The sequence below is a fragment of the Scatophagus argus genome, chromosome 15 (assembly GCF_020382885.2).
Source record: "Scatophagus argus isolate fScaArg1 chromosome 15, fScaArg1.pri, whole genome shotgun sequence".
Lineage (NCBI taxonomy): Eukaryota > Metazoa > Chordata > Actinopteri > Scatophagidae > Scatophagus > Scatophagus argus.
The window spans coordinates 1,187,351-1,200,444 of NC_058507.1; the positions used below are offsets into that span (position 1 = coordinate 1,187,351).

General features: G+C 47.4%; 1 protein-coding gene across 1 annotated transcript in view; it reads right to left on the reverse strand.

Moving 5' to 3' along the window:
* The window catches only part of LOC124072110 (neuronal PAS domain-containing protein 3), a 209,946-nt gene extending 202,001 nt beyond the window's left edge, over nt 1–7,945 (reverse strand). The window contains exons 1-2 of the mRNA XM_046413292.1: nt 7,633–7,945; nt 137–1,002 (exon numbers count right to left, since the gene is read on the reverse strand). Coding sequence (XP_046269248.1) covers nt 137–333 — 197 coding nt within the window. The 5' untranslated portion in view covers nt 334–1,002; nt 7,633–7,945. The remainder of the gene's footprint in view (nt 1–136; nt 1,003–7,632) is intronic.
* Between the last annotated feature and the right edge of the window lie 5,149 nt (nt 7,946–13,094).

The following is a 13,094-nucleotide window of genomic DNA, read 5'->3' on the forward strand; positions in this document are numbered from 1 at the left end:
TAGAGCAAAAACTTTAAGCAGTAAAACACGTTGGAGGAATATTATTTTTCCTCTCACTTTTTTAAATTTTTAACTCTTTTTTCCCGTCCCACACTCGTAACGCCACAGGTCGTTTTTCCCGCAGCTCCCGACATACCTTTGCTGGTAGGCGGTGATTCCCTGCACGCTCTGCGGGGTCCCGTTCGTGGCTCCGGGGACCGGCACCGGCACCCGACCCACCGGGGGTCCGGTCACCATCCCGCCGCCTCCGCCGCCTCCTCCGCCTCCAGCCCCGGGTGCACCGCCTGCCGAAGCCGTCACCTGGACGCTGAAATCCGGGAAGATCCTGATCATGGTCCCCCCGGCCGTCTCCGCTGCGCCCCGCGTCTCGTTTCACAAGCTCCTCCGCTTCTCCTCCTTCCTCCCGACTCAGTCACCGATTACTGAGATCAATAGATGTATCGATTCGGCAATAGAAGACAAACAACAGTCTTCTTTTTGTTGTTTGTATCAGTCTTTACTTCTCTAACCTTCGCATGTAACTCTGGAGCGAATCCGGATCATCGTCCCGGTGTGTCCGGTGCGCAAAACAAACAGTCACCAATCAATGGATCAATAGATTAATGGTGTTAGTGAGTGTGTGGTGCACAAGCAGAACAGATCTGAAACCTTCTCCTTTATTCTGTCTTCTTCCCTCTCGGCTCTATCCCTCACAGATAACCTCCGTGCACCCCCGTGCAGCACCGGATCATGGTCCCGGTGTCTCCGGAGCGCGCGGTCTCCCCTTCTGCGTGCCACTCAACAGTCAGTGGGTTCAGTGGATCAGTGAATCTAAGAGGGGGTTGTTTCGCCGGCTAAAGACGGACGGACAGCCGAGTCTGTGTTGCTGTCTCCCGGTGCGGGAGCTCCGGACTCACACGGGCAGCGCCGCCGGCTCTCCATCCGAGGAAGGCATGCGGTCCCCGGCCGTCCTCCGCCTGGTGTCTGCCCGGTGCTCGGTGGGTGTGTGTGGGAACAGCGGACCTGAAAGAGAGCAGTCGGTCAGTCAGGGAGCGCGCGGCTCTCAGCAGCACGAGCTCGGCAATGACATTGGTGTGATACACTGATACAGCAGCAGCGGCGGCAGAGGAGTGTGTGTCGGTATGTCGACGAGCGCCTGCGTCTGGGCGCACGCGCACGTGTGTGTGTGTGTGTGTGTGTGTGTTGTCCTCTGCGGTTGAGAGAGAGGGGGAGAGAGAGAGAGAGAGAGAGAGAGGGAGGGAGGGAGCTTGACTGATAGCGCTGTTTGTTCAGCGGGAGGACATTTCCTCTGGCTTTATTGTGCAGATTAACGCAGCGGCTGTGAACTGGACTTTTATTTTTAAGGCAGCGCCGATAACAAAGAGCCCGTTTTTAGAGCAAATGGCACCGTTTTACTCCTGGCATGTTTCTGAGCCGCGTCACGATTTGTTTCACCTCATAAAAGTCTTCAAATGAACCCGAAATGTTAACTTTCCGCCGTCCACGTCAGTGGAGAAGCTTTGCCAAACGAAAAGGTCTCGGACGAACTTTGCCGTTTTGTGCAGCTTAACAGTGTGTTTGTGCTCAGAGGAACAGAGTTGTGTCGTGTCCGAGGCGGCTTACTGTGGGACTGGAGGAGGACAAGTTCGGCTTACGAGCCCGGAGCTGAAGTCCGAGGAGAGCTGCTGTCACAGTGAAGGAGTGAGGTGCGTTTGAGAGAGTTTTCATCGTCAGGTGTGTGTGTGTGTGTTTCTCATCTGGTCTCGGAGCAGCTGAAGCCGCCCCGCTCTCCTCCTGCTCCTCCTCTGTGGAGCTCCGTGTGTGATCAGACTCCTGAATAAAGTCATATTCACTCACACAGTCTCCTCCCCCTTCCTTCCCTCCCTCCCTCCCCCTCTCTCCCTCCCTCCCTCCCTCCCTCTCTCTTCTCCTTCTCTCCACGTATTTTGCCTCCCAGCTCATTTTGTTTATCCAACAATGTTTCAACATTTATTGATCACATTTTATTCTGAAAATAAGGCACCGTTTCGCTCCATAACCTCAGAGCTGGAAAAACTTTGGTCTGTCAGTCAAGAAGTCATCAAAGCTCAACCCTGGAGATGACAAAAGCCTCCACTCCACGTCCACTCATGTTGTATCATGTATCATCACTTCATCCGCTTCACCCACTGCCACAGCACAAAAGTCAAAAACTGAAAAGACCTTTTCAGATCTGCTGATGAAGACCCTGTGTTCGAGGGAACCCAGTCTATGGCGGATCAATGACGCCATCACCATCGCCATCACGCCTTTCTGAGAGAAAAACATGTCAGTTGACGTGGGATAAAGAGCGAGCGTCTCCAGTGTCCCACGTCAAACCAAAAGTCAGCACTGACCCACTTCAGCTCACGCCTGTAAGCGAGCTTCACGCTTCACTGACAGCACAGCATAACGTGAGTAAACTTATTTTAAACCAAACTATGATTTCCAAAACCTGAGCAAATATGATGCTTAAACCCAACCAAACTGTGACTGCAGGTCTGCACATGAGATCGTGTGTTTATATCAGCTGCTGTTTTCAAGGTCAAGAACAAACTGTCAAAACTCTCAACGTTCAGACAGGAAGTCCCAACAGGACTCGTCTTCAGGACTGAGACACCTGGACAAACGTCATGTGCCTGTAAAGACTGTGCGAACTGTGAACTGTGGTTCTGTCGTCTGGTTAAGTTCAGGTAACTGAGACTAGCTGGTGAGGGGCCCTGGAAACGGAGGTGAACATGAAGGGGGCCTGGAGTTCTGACACTGAGCCAACAAACGAGCAGTCGCACCCACATTCACAGTGACGGTAACTCAGAGTGGCCCGTTAACCCAACCTGTTAGCCCAGCACAGAGAGGCTCTGCTGCTTTGTGTTATGTCCTGGGACTATTTCTTGACATTTTATCCCTCTGTCCACGGTGTGGTTGCCTGGTAACCTGGTATTGCTGCAGCATGAAGTTACATCCAACATGTTTTGGTCAAATCAAGAAGCTGAATGTCTCATTCCTGAATGATAAGAGTGAAGTACGACACAGAGAAGACAAAACAAGAGAAACATCATTAGCTTGTTAGCATTTCCCAAAGTAGGTCCATGTAAACTATACTAGCCATTAGCAACAGAAGCTAATTAGCTCACCTAAAATATCATCTTTTGTTGTGTTTGTCTTCTGAGGAGAACTCTCATTTGCATCCTGACATTTTCAGCACAGGGAATCGAACCCCCAACTCTGGCGGTTTTACCGCCCTCCTCCTCCTCACGGAGCCACACAGGACACATTTTTCAATATTTCATCCTCCTTTGGACCCACTGAACCCCCACCCCTCCACCTCCTGGACCCCCTGCTGGGACTCCGAGCCTCACTCCGAGAGTCCCTAATAACCCACGGTTCTCGCCTGTCCTCAGAAACAAAGCACTGCACTAATAAAACGTCCCAATCGAGCTGATTAAATACCAATAAAAACACACAGCTCGCCACTCTGCCAGCCTGCACTCTAAATTGGATCGCAGCTCTAACCAGCAGCTCCTAATGAAAACCACGGCTGCAGCCCAGCCGCGCTCGCCTGCAGTACAGTTTACCTCTCTGTGTCTCCGTAATGAAATCAAATGAATTGGACTGGAGGTTTCAGGGGAGACATGCTGGACCCCCTTATAGAATTAGGACTGAACAGTGTGTGTGTGTGTGTTTTCTAAGGGCGGCCACTGACTCATGATGTGCACACGGATGTGCACGCAGTGCGTTTGACATGACACGTGGTCTCCTCTGTAATGTGTGTGTGTGTGTGTTTTACTGTGTGAATGCATGTGTGTGTGTGTGCGTCACAGGCTGTGTGTGTGCTGACTGTATTAGTGAGCTGTGACCAGGTAAAGTACAGCAGACAGAATCAGGACAGTCAACCTGCTGTTATCCCTCAGGACGACACAAACACACACACACACACACACACACACTCTTCCTCTCACTGTACCTTCTCCCTCTGCTGTGGTGCGTTCAGGTACGATTAAGGCCGTGCAACAATCCCAGTTTTTCCTGGTACTGACAGAAACGTGTTTGTCGCACCAAGTATCAAAACTTTGTTCAGTTCTTCTTTCATTCCATGCAGCACTTCCTGACCTGCGGCGTCGTTTATCAGCCTGCTCACGTGTTATAAACACACATTCAGCGTGAAACTTTTCTTGTGCCATTTTCAGCGTGAATGTCAGAGAGAAATTATCAGGACACAGCGAGAAGCTGCAGCAGTTTGTTTCCAGACCTCACGGTCTTCCTCTGCAGATGGAGTCTGTACTTAGATGTTAAAACCCTCAGCTTTCAGAAGTTTAAGAATTTGTTCATTGAGAATGAAAAGCACTCAGGAAATTAAAGTCAGTCCACAAACCTCCGGCCCCCTTATGAAGACGGCTACACCACCACTCAGCTGTTGTACGTAAAAATCAGCACAAAGGACCCAAAAAGACGTAGAACGATATTTAAAAGAGACGGTGGATGCAAGCAGATGCAGCCTCACTGCAGGTGGTGTCAGCTGACTGCGTACATGACAGTTAGAAATGTTGTAACCCGAGGGGAAAACAGTCGTGATCTCTGGGAGAGTCTGGAGGACAGAATGACACAGAAATGTGAAAAATACGATTTGAGCTGAAGTCAGGAAACTTCCTGAGAAGTCAGCGGTTAAAGTGACAGATTTAGTTGTTTTCTCAGAAAGGCTTCAGTCATCAACTCAGTCTGCCTCTAGTCTCTCGTTCAGTAAAGGCGACTTAAAAAGACAAAAGTGAGCTCTTTCATTGCACCTGAACGCACCATCACACACACACAGGAAGCTGTCACAGGAGTTTGTGACTCGCTGTAAAACACAACAAAAGTCAATAATTCCCCGTCACGTCTCTGCAGGATCTGCTGTGGAGGCCGACCATCAGTCCGTTAAAGATCACACGTCTCCGTTTTCTCATCCGGTTTGTCCCCTCGTCCTCAGCTGATGGCAGACGGGGGATCAGTCTGACAAAACCAACGCGACGTGATTTCAACAACGATGGATGAACAAAAAGATGGCGAGCGTCCCGACACAACGCTCTCCTCAGGTTTGAGTTTAGGCTTCCGTCCTACGACCGAACGGTAAACCTGCCCTTAATAGTAAAGGTTCCCTTCATCAGTCAGCTCGTGTGTGTGTTTCTTTACATCAGCTGATTTTCTTCTCCTCCAACCACCTCTCTGCTTTGTCAGGCACCACAAAACTGATTATCACAGCTTGTTTTGTCTGCTCCACTTCATGCACAAAATGTCCAACAAAGAAACAAACAAAGTTCCTGAGCATCACTTAAAGAAGCCGACCTTAAAGCGCTGGTAGGAGACAGGATGTGACGCCGACGTCCTCACTGGAAGGTCGCTTCATTTCCTCCTCCTGCTCAGAGAGAAGACGAGCGGCCACAAGAGGGCAGATACGTGAAGAAGCGTGCAGGGACCACAAGCACAGCTTTGGTTTTCTATCAGCTGTTCATTTTAACGTGTTCATGAAATTAAGTGCCATTTTCAGAGGTCACAAAGGCTGATGAAAGTTAACTTCCTGCTCTTCTGTTTGCTTCCCCGACAATCAGACAAAAAAATAAGAAATAAACACAAAGCCAAACTGGACCTCAAGGAATTCACCTTAATCTAAAAAGTTCTTATTAAAATAACACGACACAGAGAACGGCAGCAAATCCTCACATTTCAGGGACTTGAAACAACAAATGACCTCAATGATGAACGCATTTTGCATGTCGACCTTTAACCTCTTGCTGTCATCTAAAAATCTGGAGACTTTGTCATCTCCTGAAGAGGAGAACCTCCTTAAACCTTCTCATGGTTTTCCTCCTAAACGTGTTTCCTGACAGGCTGCAGAGTGCCGCAGAGATATCTGACAGCAACGCTGTCGGTCATCATGTCACCGAGTCGCCGTGAGCAGTGAGACAGACAGGCAGCCACACCGGCCCTCCAGAGAGACAGACAGGCGATGGCGGCCGCCCACGCCGCCAGCTGAATGTCCCTCTCCTCTAATCTAACTAATAATGTTGCCCTCTTCATATTCTCCCCCTCCGCGTGCTGATTGATGGGGTCAGGCTGCGATTCCACGGGCTGAGGTCGGAGGTCAAGCCGGAGCCTCGGCGCTCTGCTCCGCCACTCTAATGGGAGCTGAAATATGAGTCCTAAACGCCTGCGGACGCCCCGACGCCTCAGCACAGATGATGAATTAACTGCTATGTGGAATTACAGATGGAGCATTTTGAAGTTTCCACTCATTGTCACACTTTCCTCATGTACACACCTCCATATGCAAATGAGTGATAATAGACGTCAATGACATCAACTTTATGTTTTCTTCTTCATCCTGCGCCTCACACACACACACACACACACACACACACACTCTTCCTCCCGTGTGTTAATGATTGATTGTGGTCTCTGGTCGTCCTGGCATCATCATTGCTTTTATTTATTCGGCCGTTCGCAGCAGCTCTTGGCCTCTCGCCGTCTCATATCAAATTGTTTTTTAAATGCATTTTGACGACTGACGTGAAAACGCAATCGGGCTAAAACTCTGAATCCACATTAAAACCATCATCATAAAGCTGTACACACACACACACACACACACAGTTTCATCAGCAGATCACACGAGTCACGACGCCACATTCTGCTGTCAGACAGTCACTCTCCTGAAACGTCCTTCTGATTTTTAAAGTTTCAGTGATTTTGTTTGAGGAAATTAATCATCTCAATATTTTTATTATTCAGACAGTAAACAAATCCCATGAAACAATCCAAACCATCAGTGAATTTATCGACTAACAAACGCTGTGTGTGTGTGTCAGAGCTCCATCAAACACACATCAATGAGCCACACTGTTGGACACACTCTGTCCTGCTGCCACAAATACTCACTGCAGCACCAAATGTGGATTCATCCACCGCAGAAAATAGTCCCCAGTAAACACATATCATCTCCCGAAGTTTGTGTGAGAAAAACTGCAGTGAGCAGCTGTTTCAGAAGCTCCCGAGTCTTCAGAAGTTCCTTTTCATGGGACTCACTGACAGCAAGAAAGATGCAGAAGACTTTCACATCAGTCACTGCTGGGTTAGTTCATGAGGTCAAAGCATTTTTTAAAATAAGCAACATAAAAATATCAGTTTAGGCCAAAAGTTGTGCCTGAAGCATCCCGAAAGGCCACATAGGACCAACAGTAACTTACTTTAAAGTTACACAGCAGGCTAACACTAACAAACAGATCTGATGTAAGATTATAAACTGAGATCAAACTTTGTTTGTTGTTAAAACATCACATTCTGCATGATGAGTACTTTTACTTTTGGTACTTCAAGTATATTTTCATGCTAATGCTTTTGTAATTTTACTTGCAAGCGTGACTTTTACCACCAAGTGAGTATTTCTACACTGTGGTACTGCTACCTTCAGTAAAGTAAAAGATATGAGAACATCTTTGACTGGAGCAAAACCAAACCACCGATCCTTCCTGAACAGAAATCAGCTGACATCAGCTCAGGACATTTCCAAGTGAACGTTCAGCTGTTCTCTGCTGCGCAACATCATTAAAGCCAACAGAAAGTGTGAGCCTGTGGCAGCCAAACACTCGCATGAATCAGCCTTACCTGCTCACGTGTGCCGAGTGACGTGCAGCCAATCCATTCACGCTCAAATGAAATCAAAATGTCCAACAGCAGGCCTTGAAGCTCAGTCTGCCTCCTCACACAGACTCTCCTTCACTCCCAGCTCCAGGGAAACAGCCTTGGACGTGCCGCTCGTCACGGGGCCAACGGGGCCGACAGAGAAAGAGCTCCTTTCACACACATCTGCAGCTCTCTCAGGCAGAAACATCAGTTTAAAGTTGGTGCACATCATTGTGAAACCACAGACTAATGAGGAGCTCGTGGAGGCCCTGAGAGTGAAACAGAGGCCTGAACAGGTGTGTGTGGGGGGGCGGAGTCAGCTGCAGTGGGAGGATCCAAGTTAAAGAGCCAGTGTGATCACCCTTTAGATGAAAATCATTGTTCAGGGAGCAGACAGGCAGCTTGTGTAATGTGATGGAGTTAAGAACAATTTCAGGTCATTAAAGTGTCACGCTGCCTTCCTCAGCGTTTGTGGTTACATTATGGAGACCACTCGTGGAAAAGCTGGGCCTTCCTGCAGAACTGCTTCTTCACGAGAGCTTCCACCAGCACTGAGTCTTAACTACAACAGGAGAACATCTTCAGTCTACTTCAGGCTTAAACATGACTGCTTCATGTCACTCAGGTGTAATTAATTTCATGGTTTTAAATTGTCAGTGTTGAGTATTTATAAGCCTCACACGTCCAGCTCTGCTGTCTTTTCAAAAATGACCCAAAAGCAACATGAAAAGTTAATAGATGACTGAATGTTAGTCATCTACTTTATTTATTAATCTGCACTGGGTATCCAGAGTTTTTCACTGATCAGATTTTGGGTGAGGATGGAGAGACTGGAGGTGCGAGAGCCAAGCAGAAGATGTTGAAAGAAGGAATTCAGATGCCTGAAGGTCTGCAGGAACAAAACGTCGGCACACAATGAGAATATGATCTTTTAGCTGACCATCTTCGATTTGTCTGCTTTGTTCTGAAGAGATCCTGGCTGTCAGACCAGCAGGCGTGTTTGAGTCTAAACTAAACCCTGTCCCGGTGAGAACTCGCTGAACCTCTGACCTGCAGCAGGAGTGAAGCCTCTGTTCATCTGCGGCGTGTCGAGGCGTCGATGGATCACTCCACGGCTGCGGCGAACGAACTCTTGATGACTCTGGCGTATTATGTACATCCCCTAATGTAGGATCAGCTTATAAGAGAATCTGTTTTCAATCTAACCTTCCATTTTCTCCTCTCGTCCCCAGACTGAAGTACATTATGGTGCAGCTGATGATGAAGGGATGGCTCTGCTCATCAGGGAGAAGAGGAGGAGGAAATGAAGGAGGGATTGCCCAGGCTTTCTGCAGGGCTACAAGAACATCATTATGGTGCAGAGAGGCTTGAGAAGGTGCTTTACTGTGTGTGTGCGTGTGTGTTTGAACACACACGTCCTCTTTTCATTCAGTAAATGCTTTAAAACACATTCTCATCCTGCATCTTTCTAATAACACCAATACTTTACAATGTGACTGTGATTCAGTGTTGAAGTGTCGGCTCTCTGAGTGCTGCAGGCTTCTTGTGGCGTCTCAGACTTGAAGCATTTTGAGTTTTGACCGTCTGAAAGGAAGAGCTCAGCCTCCTCGCAGCGAAAGGCTCGTGTTGCGCTCGTCTTTAGGCGCGTGCTTTGATTTGGAGGGTCAGCTAGACCAGATTTACACGCTTTAGCTTTAGCTCCTCCCCTAAAGCCCCGTCTTCTCTGATTGGCCAGGTCATACAGGCGTGAGCGGACGCCACCGGCAGCAATAACTCTGCCTCTGATTGGCCGCCTCAGTCGTCGTGGGTTGTAGCTGTGACGTGTAGCTCTGGTTGTGTATACAATACTTGTACTTTACTTGAGTACCTTCCTGTTATGACACGTTCTACCTCGACTCCACGACCTTTCAGGGGGAAATGTTGTATTTTTACTTTACAAGTTGAAGTGTACAAATGTTCCAGTTTCCTCTCATGTAAGAACATTTCATGCTTTCAACTTCTTAAGCTGATTTTATTTTTTAATAATATCAAGATTTGCACGATGAAACAGATTAATGGGGAAAATAATCAGCAGATTAATCCAGTATGAAAACAAGCTCCACCTCAACCAGCTGCGAGCAAAGAGTCTGAATCGTCCTCCACGGCTGGCAGCACCCACCCAGACTGGAGCTGCAGTGGCCTCCCAGTATGGCGCTCTCATGTTACTCAAATAGAGCAGATTAATTAACACTCAGATCAAGCAAAAGCCTAACATGTGAAGAGTCCAGCAATGTGCTCAGTGATGTCACGAGGGCGGCCTCACGTTGTCCCGTCGTAAACCGGGGGACGACCCCCCACCCGTCCCTGAGCAGGGAGACGCAGATCCATTCAGCCTGTGGACACTGAAAGTTTTGACATTTAAAGCCTTTAACTAATCAGTCCGTCTGCGTTTTATCCTTTTCTCCGACTTCACAGTGAGAGAGGAGATAATTTGTGCGCTCTGTCTGTTTGATGTACGGTAATCACATGTGATCTTTTCAACAGGGAGCCGGCCGTCTCGTTAATTTGACCGTCGGTGCGCAGGCGGACCCCCTCCGCCCTCCCCCCGTCCGCCCGCTGCCTGAAGAGTAATTGCGGAGCCACCATGCTTGGATGCGCTCGACCTTTACGACCTTAAAAGCCATTTCCATTTTTCTGACCACAAAAAAAGAACATATCTTGTTAATTGCAAGAAGGCAAATATTCTCCCTCCTCTGCTTTCCCCTCCTCTTCCTCCCTGTTTGATTTCCCTTTGAAGGCAAAATGCTGAAAAGCATTTCCATTTTCATTCATCAGCGCTTATCAGTCATCTGAAGGCCCCTTCAGCCACAATCAACATCATAGCCCCAACCGAGAGGGACGCAACAATGAGAAACTATCAACAATCGCGAGAAGCAATTTGCTTTAATGTGGAGTGTGTTTTGTTGCAGCTAACTGCTATTTTTTTAATCCTCTGACAGCTTTCCTCTGATACTCGGCGAGAGACAGAAGGAAGTGTCATGACAGAGTTAAACACAGAGAGCCGAGCGCCGACTGACGACTTTCACTCGTCATTGAGAACAAACACGACCAGAGGACTGTTGGGCCGGGCTTTGAGCCAGCCGTGACCTCAGGATCGTCAGGCATCATGTGATGCGAGCATGTAACTTGGTGTTACTGCCAGATTTTTTAGAATTTTTACAATGCACGTCTCATTATCAGTCAAAGGCCATTTAATTCTTAAATGTTTTCATATTGTAAGAAGCTGCTGGCTCAAACCTGAGTGACTTGTTTGTCTCCACAAACACCTCCAGGTGGACTTCAGCATCAAGAAGAAGGAGCTTTGGACTGAAGCCTGTTACGGCTTCTTTGTGGAGTATTTGGCAAATTAAACCGTGAAAAGTTAGCACCTTGTTTGGACCCTTTGTTGATGTTGTCTCTGTTGCCCTCACAAACAGAAACATACACTACGTGGACAAAAGTTTTGGGACAGCTGCCCATCCCACCAACAGGGACTTTAATGGCGTCTCATTGTAAACACACAGACAGCTTTGCAGCTCTAACAGCTTCCACTCTTCTGTGAAGGCTTTCCACAACATGTTGGAGTGTTTCTGTGGGAATTTGTGCCCATTCATGCAGTAGAGCATTTGTGAGGTCACACACTGATGTTGGACCAAAAGGCCTGGCTCACAATCTCCGTTCCAGTTCATCCCAAAGGTGTTGGATGGGGTTGAGGTCAGGACTCTGTGTGGGCCAGTCAAGTTCTTCCACACCAAACTCATCCAACCATGTCTTTATGGAGCTTTGCTTTGTGCACTGGGGCACAGTCATGCTGGAATAGAAAAGGGCCTTCAACAAACTGTTGCCACAAAGTTGGAAGCATAGCATTGTCCAAAATGTCTTGGTGTGCTGAAGCATTAAGATTTCCCTTCACTGGAAGTCAGAGGCCGAGCCCAAACCCTGGAAAACACCATGTCCCAATACTTTTGTCTATATAGTGTACGCTGGATGTTGAATGTTGAAATGATCAAATGCTTAGTAAATGTAGTATTTTATTCAGATTAAAGTATTGGATTACTCTGAATAAAGTATTGGACTACTCAGCCTGAATCCAGATCTTCGGGATCTGATATATTTGGATTTGCTTTGAAACACTCAGATCAGATCCGACAGGCAGTTTTCTGTGAAATGTCTGGATCACAACCAGAGGATGAACATTTTAGATTTCTTCAATGTTTTCACTATGAAGACTGCAGCCCGGTGCATCAACGGGGTGTTAGTCCTGTTATCTACTATAACTGAGGACCATACTTTAATAACAATAATTTTAAGCTCAGTAAGAATAATTTCCATGAGCTGCGGGAACATAAACATTTTTGTGTCTGGCGTGAAAAGAGACTTTTGCTCACTAAACCAGCAGCATCAGACCAAGTTCAGCTCTAATGGATGCTTTCAAGGACAGTCTCTACAATCAGGGACAAATTGATTTGCAGCATCTGTTTGGGCTGCACGCAGGCCTTTTCATTCAGCTGAGGTACAAACCACATCACGGCTATTCCTCCGCCCGTCCTCATCATCATCCCACCATCTTCTCTGTGACACCAGCAGTGCTTTCCTGTTTCACAAACTGACATCCTTCTGATCAAGTAAACATCATTTAACGTGCCGTAATATCCCCAAAGTGTGTGTTTATCATCAGATCTAATCACCTCATTCAGCTTCAATTGTACTTCATCTCCTCAGCTGGTAAAACTTTCCATCTTGCATGTGCAGACTGAAGGCGGGTCTGATGAAGGGCAAAAAATGAATCTTTGGAGGATCAAAATAAGGTTGATGATGCGTTTCTGATGATTGGGGTTCTGACACGGCTGTTGTTTCAGAAAACCTCCACAAGCCGGCTTTGATTTTGGTGGGAGGTTTTGTCTGCGGTTGGAGGATTGTATTTAAAACGTTAAATTAACACTCGTAAACCTTCGTCGTCAAGTTCATCATGACTCGTTGCTGGAAACCTTCGGTTTGTCATCAGAGATCAGTGCTGCTGATCAGTGGACTAAATGCGTTTTGGCAGCGAGGTAGATGTGCGTACGTAACAAAGCATTCAGAGAGAAAATAAATAAATAAACCAAAAGCCATGTTGGTGGAAATACGAAATATGACCCAGAAAAGCTGTTTATGGTCTTAGATGATGGAGATTTATGGACTGGTGGACGACCCAGGGGTCTCATCTGAGGCTTGGCAAAACTTTGGAAATGTCTGTTTGTTTGTGGCGTTTGTTGTATCTTGAAATAGTTTGCATGAATTGAGTGACAAGAATCTCAGCTTTCCAACAGCACCTGGAGTCATACTTCAGCTGAGGAACTGTGAACTTGGTGTGGCTGTAGTTACCGGACGAGCCGCCGTCAGGGTGACGTGTGGTCCAGACACAATGACGACAATACCTTGTTTTT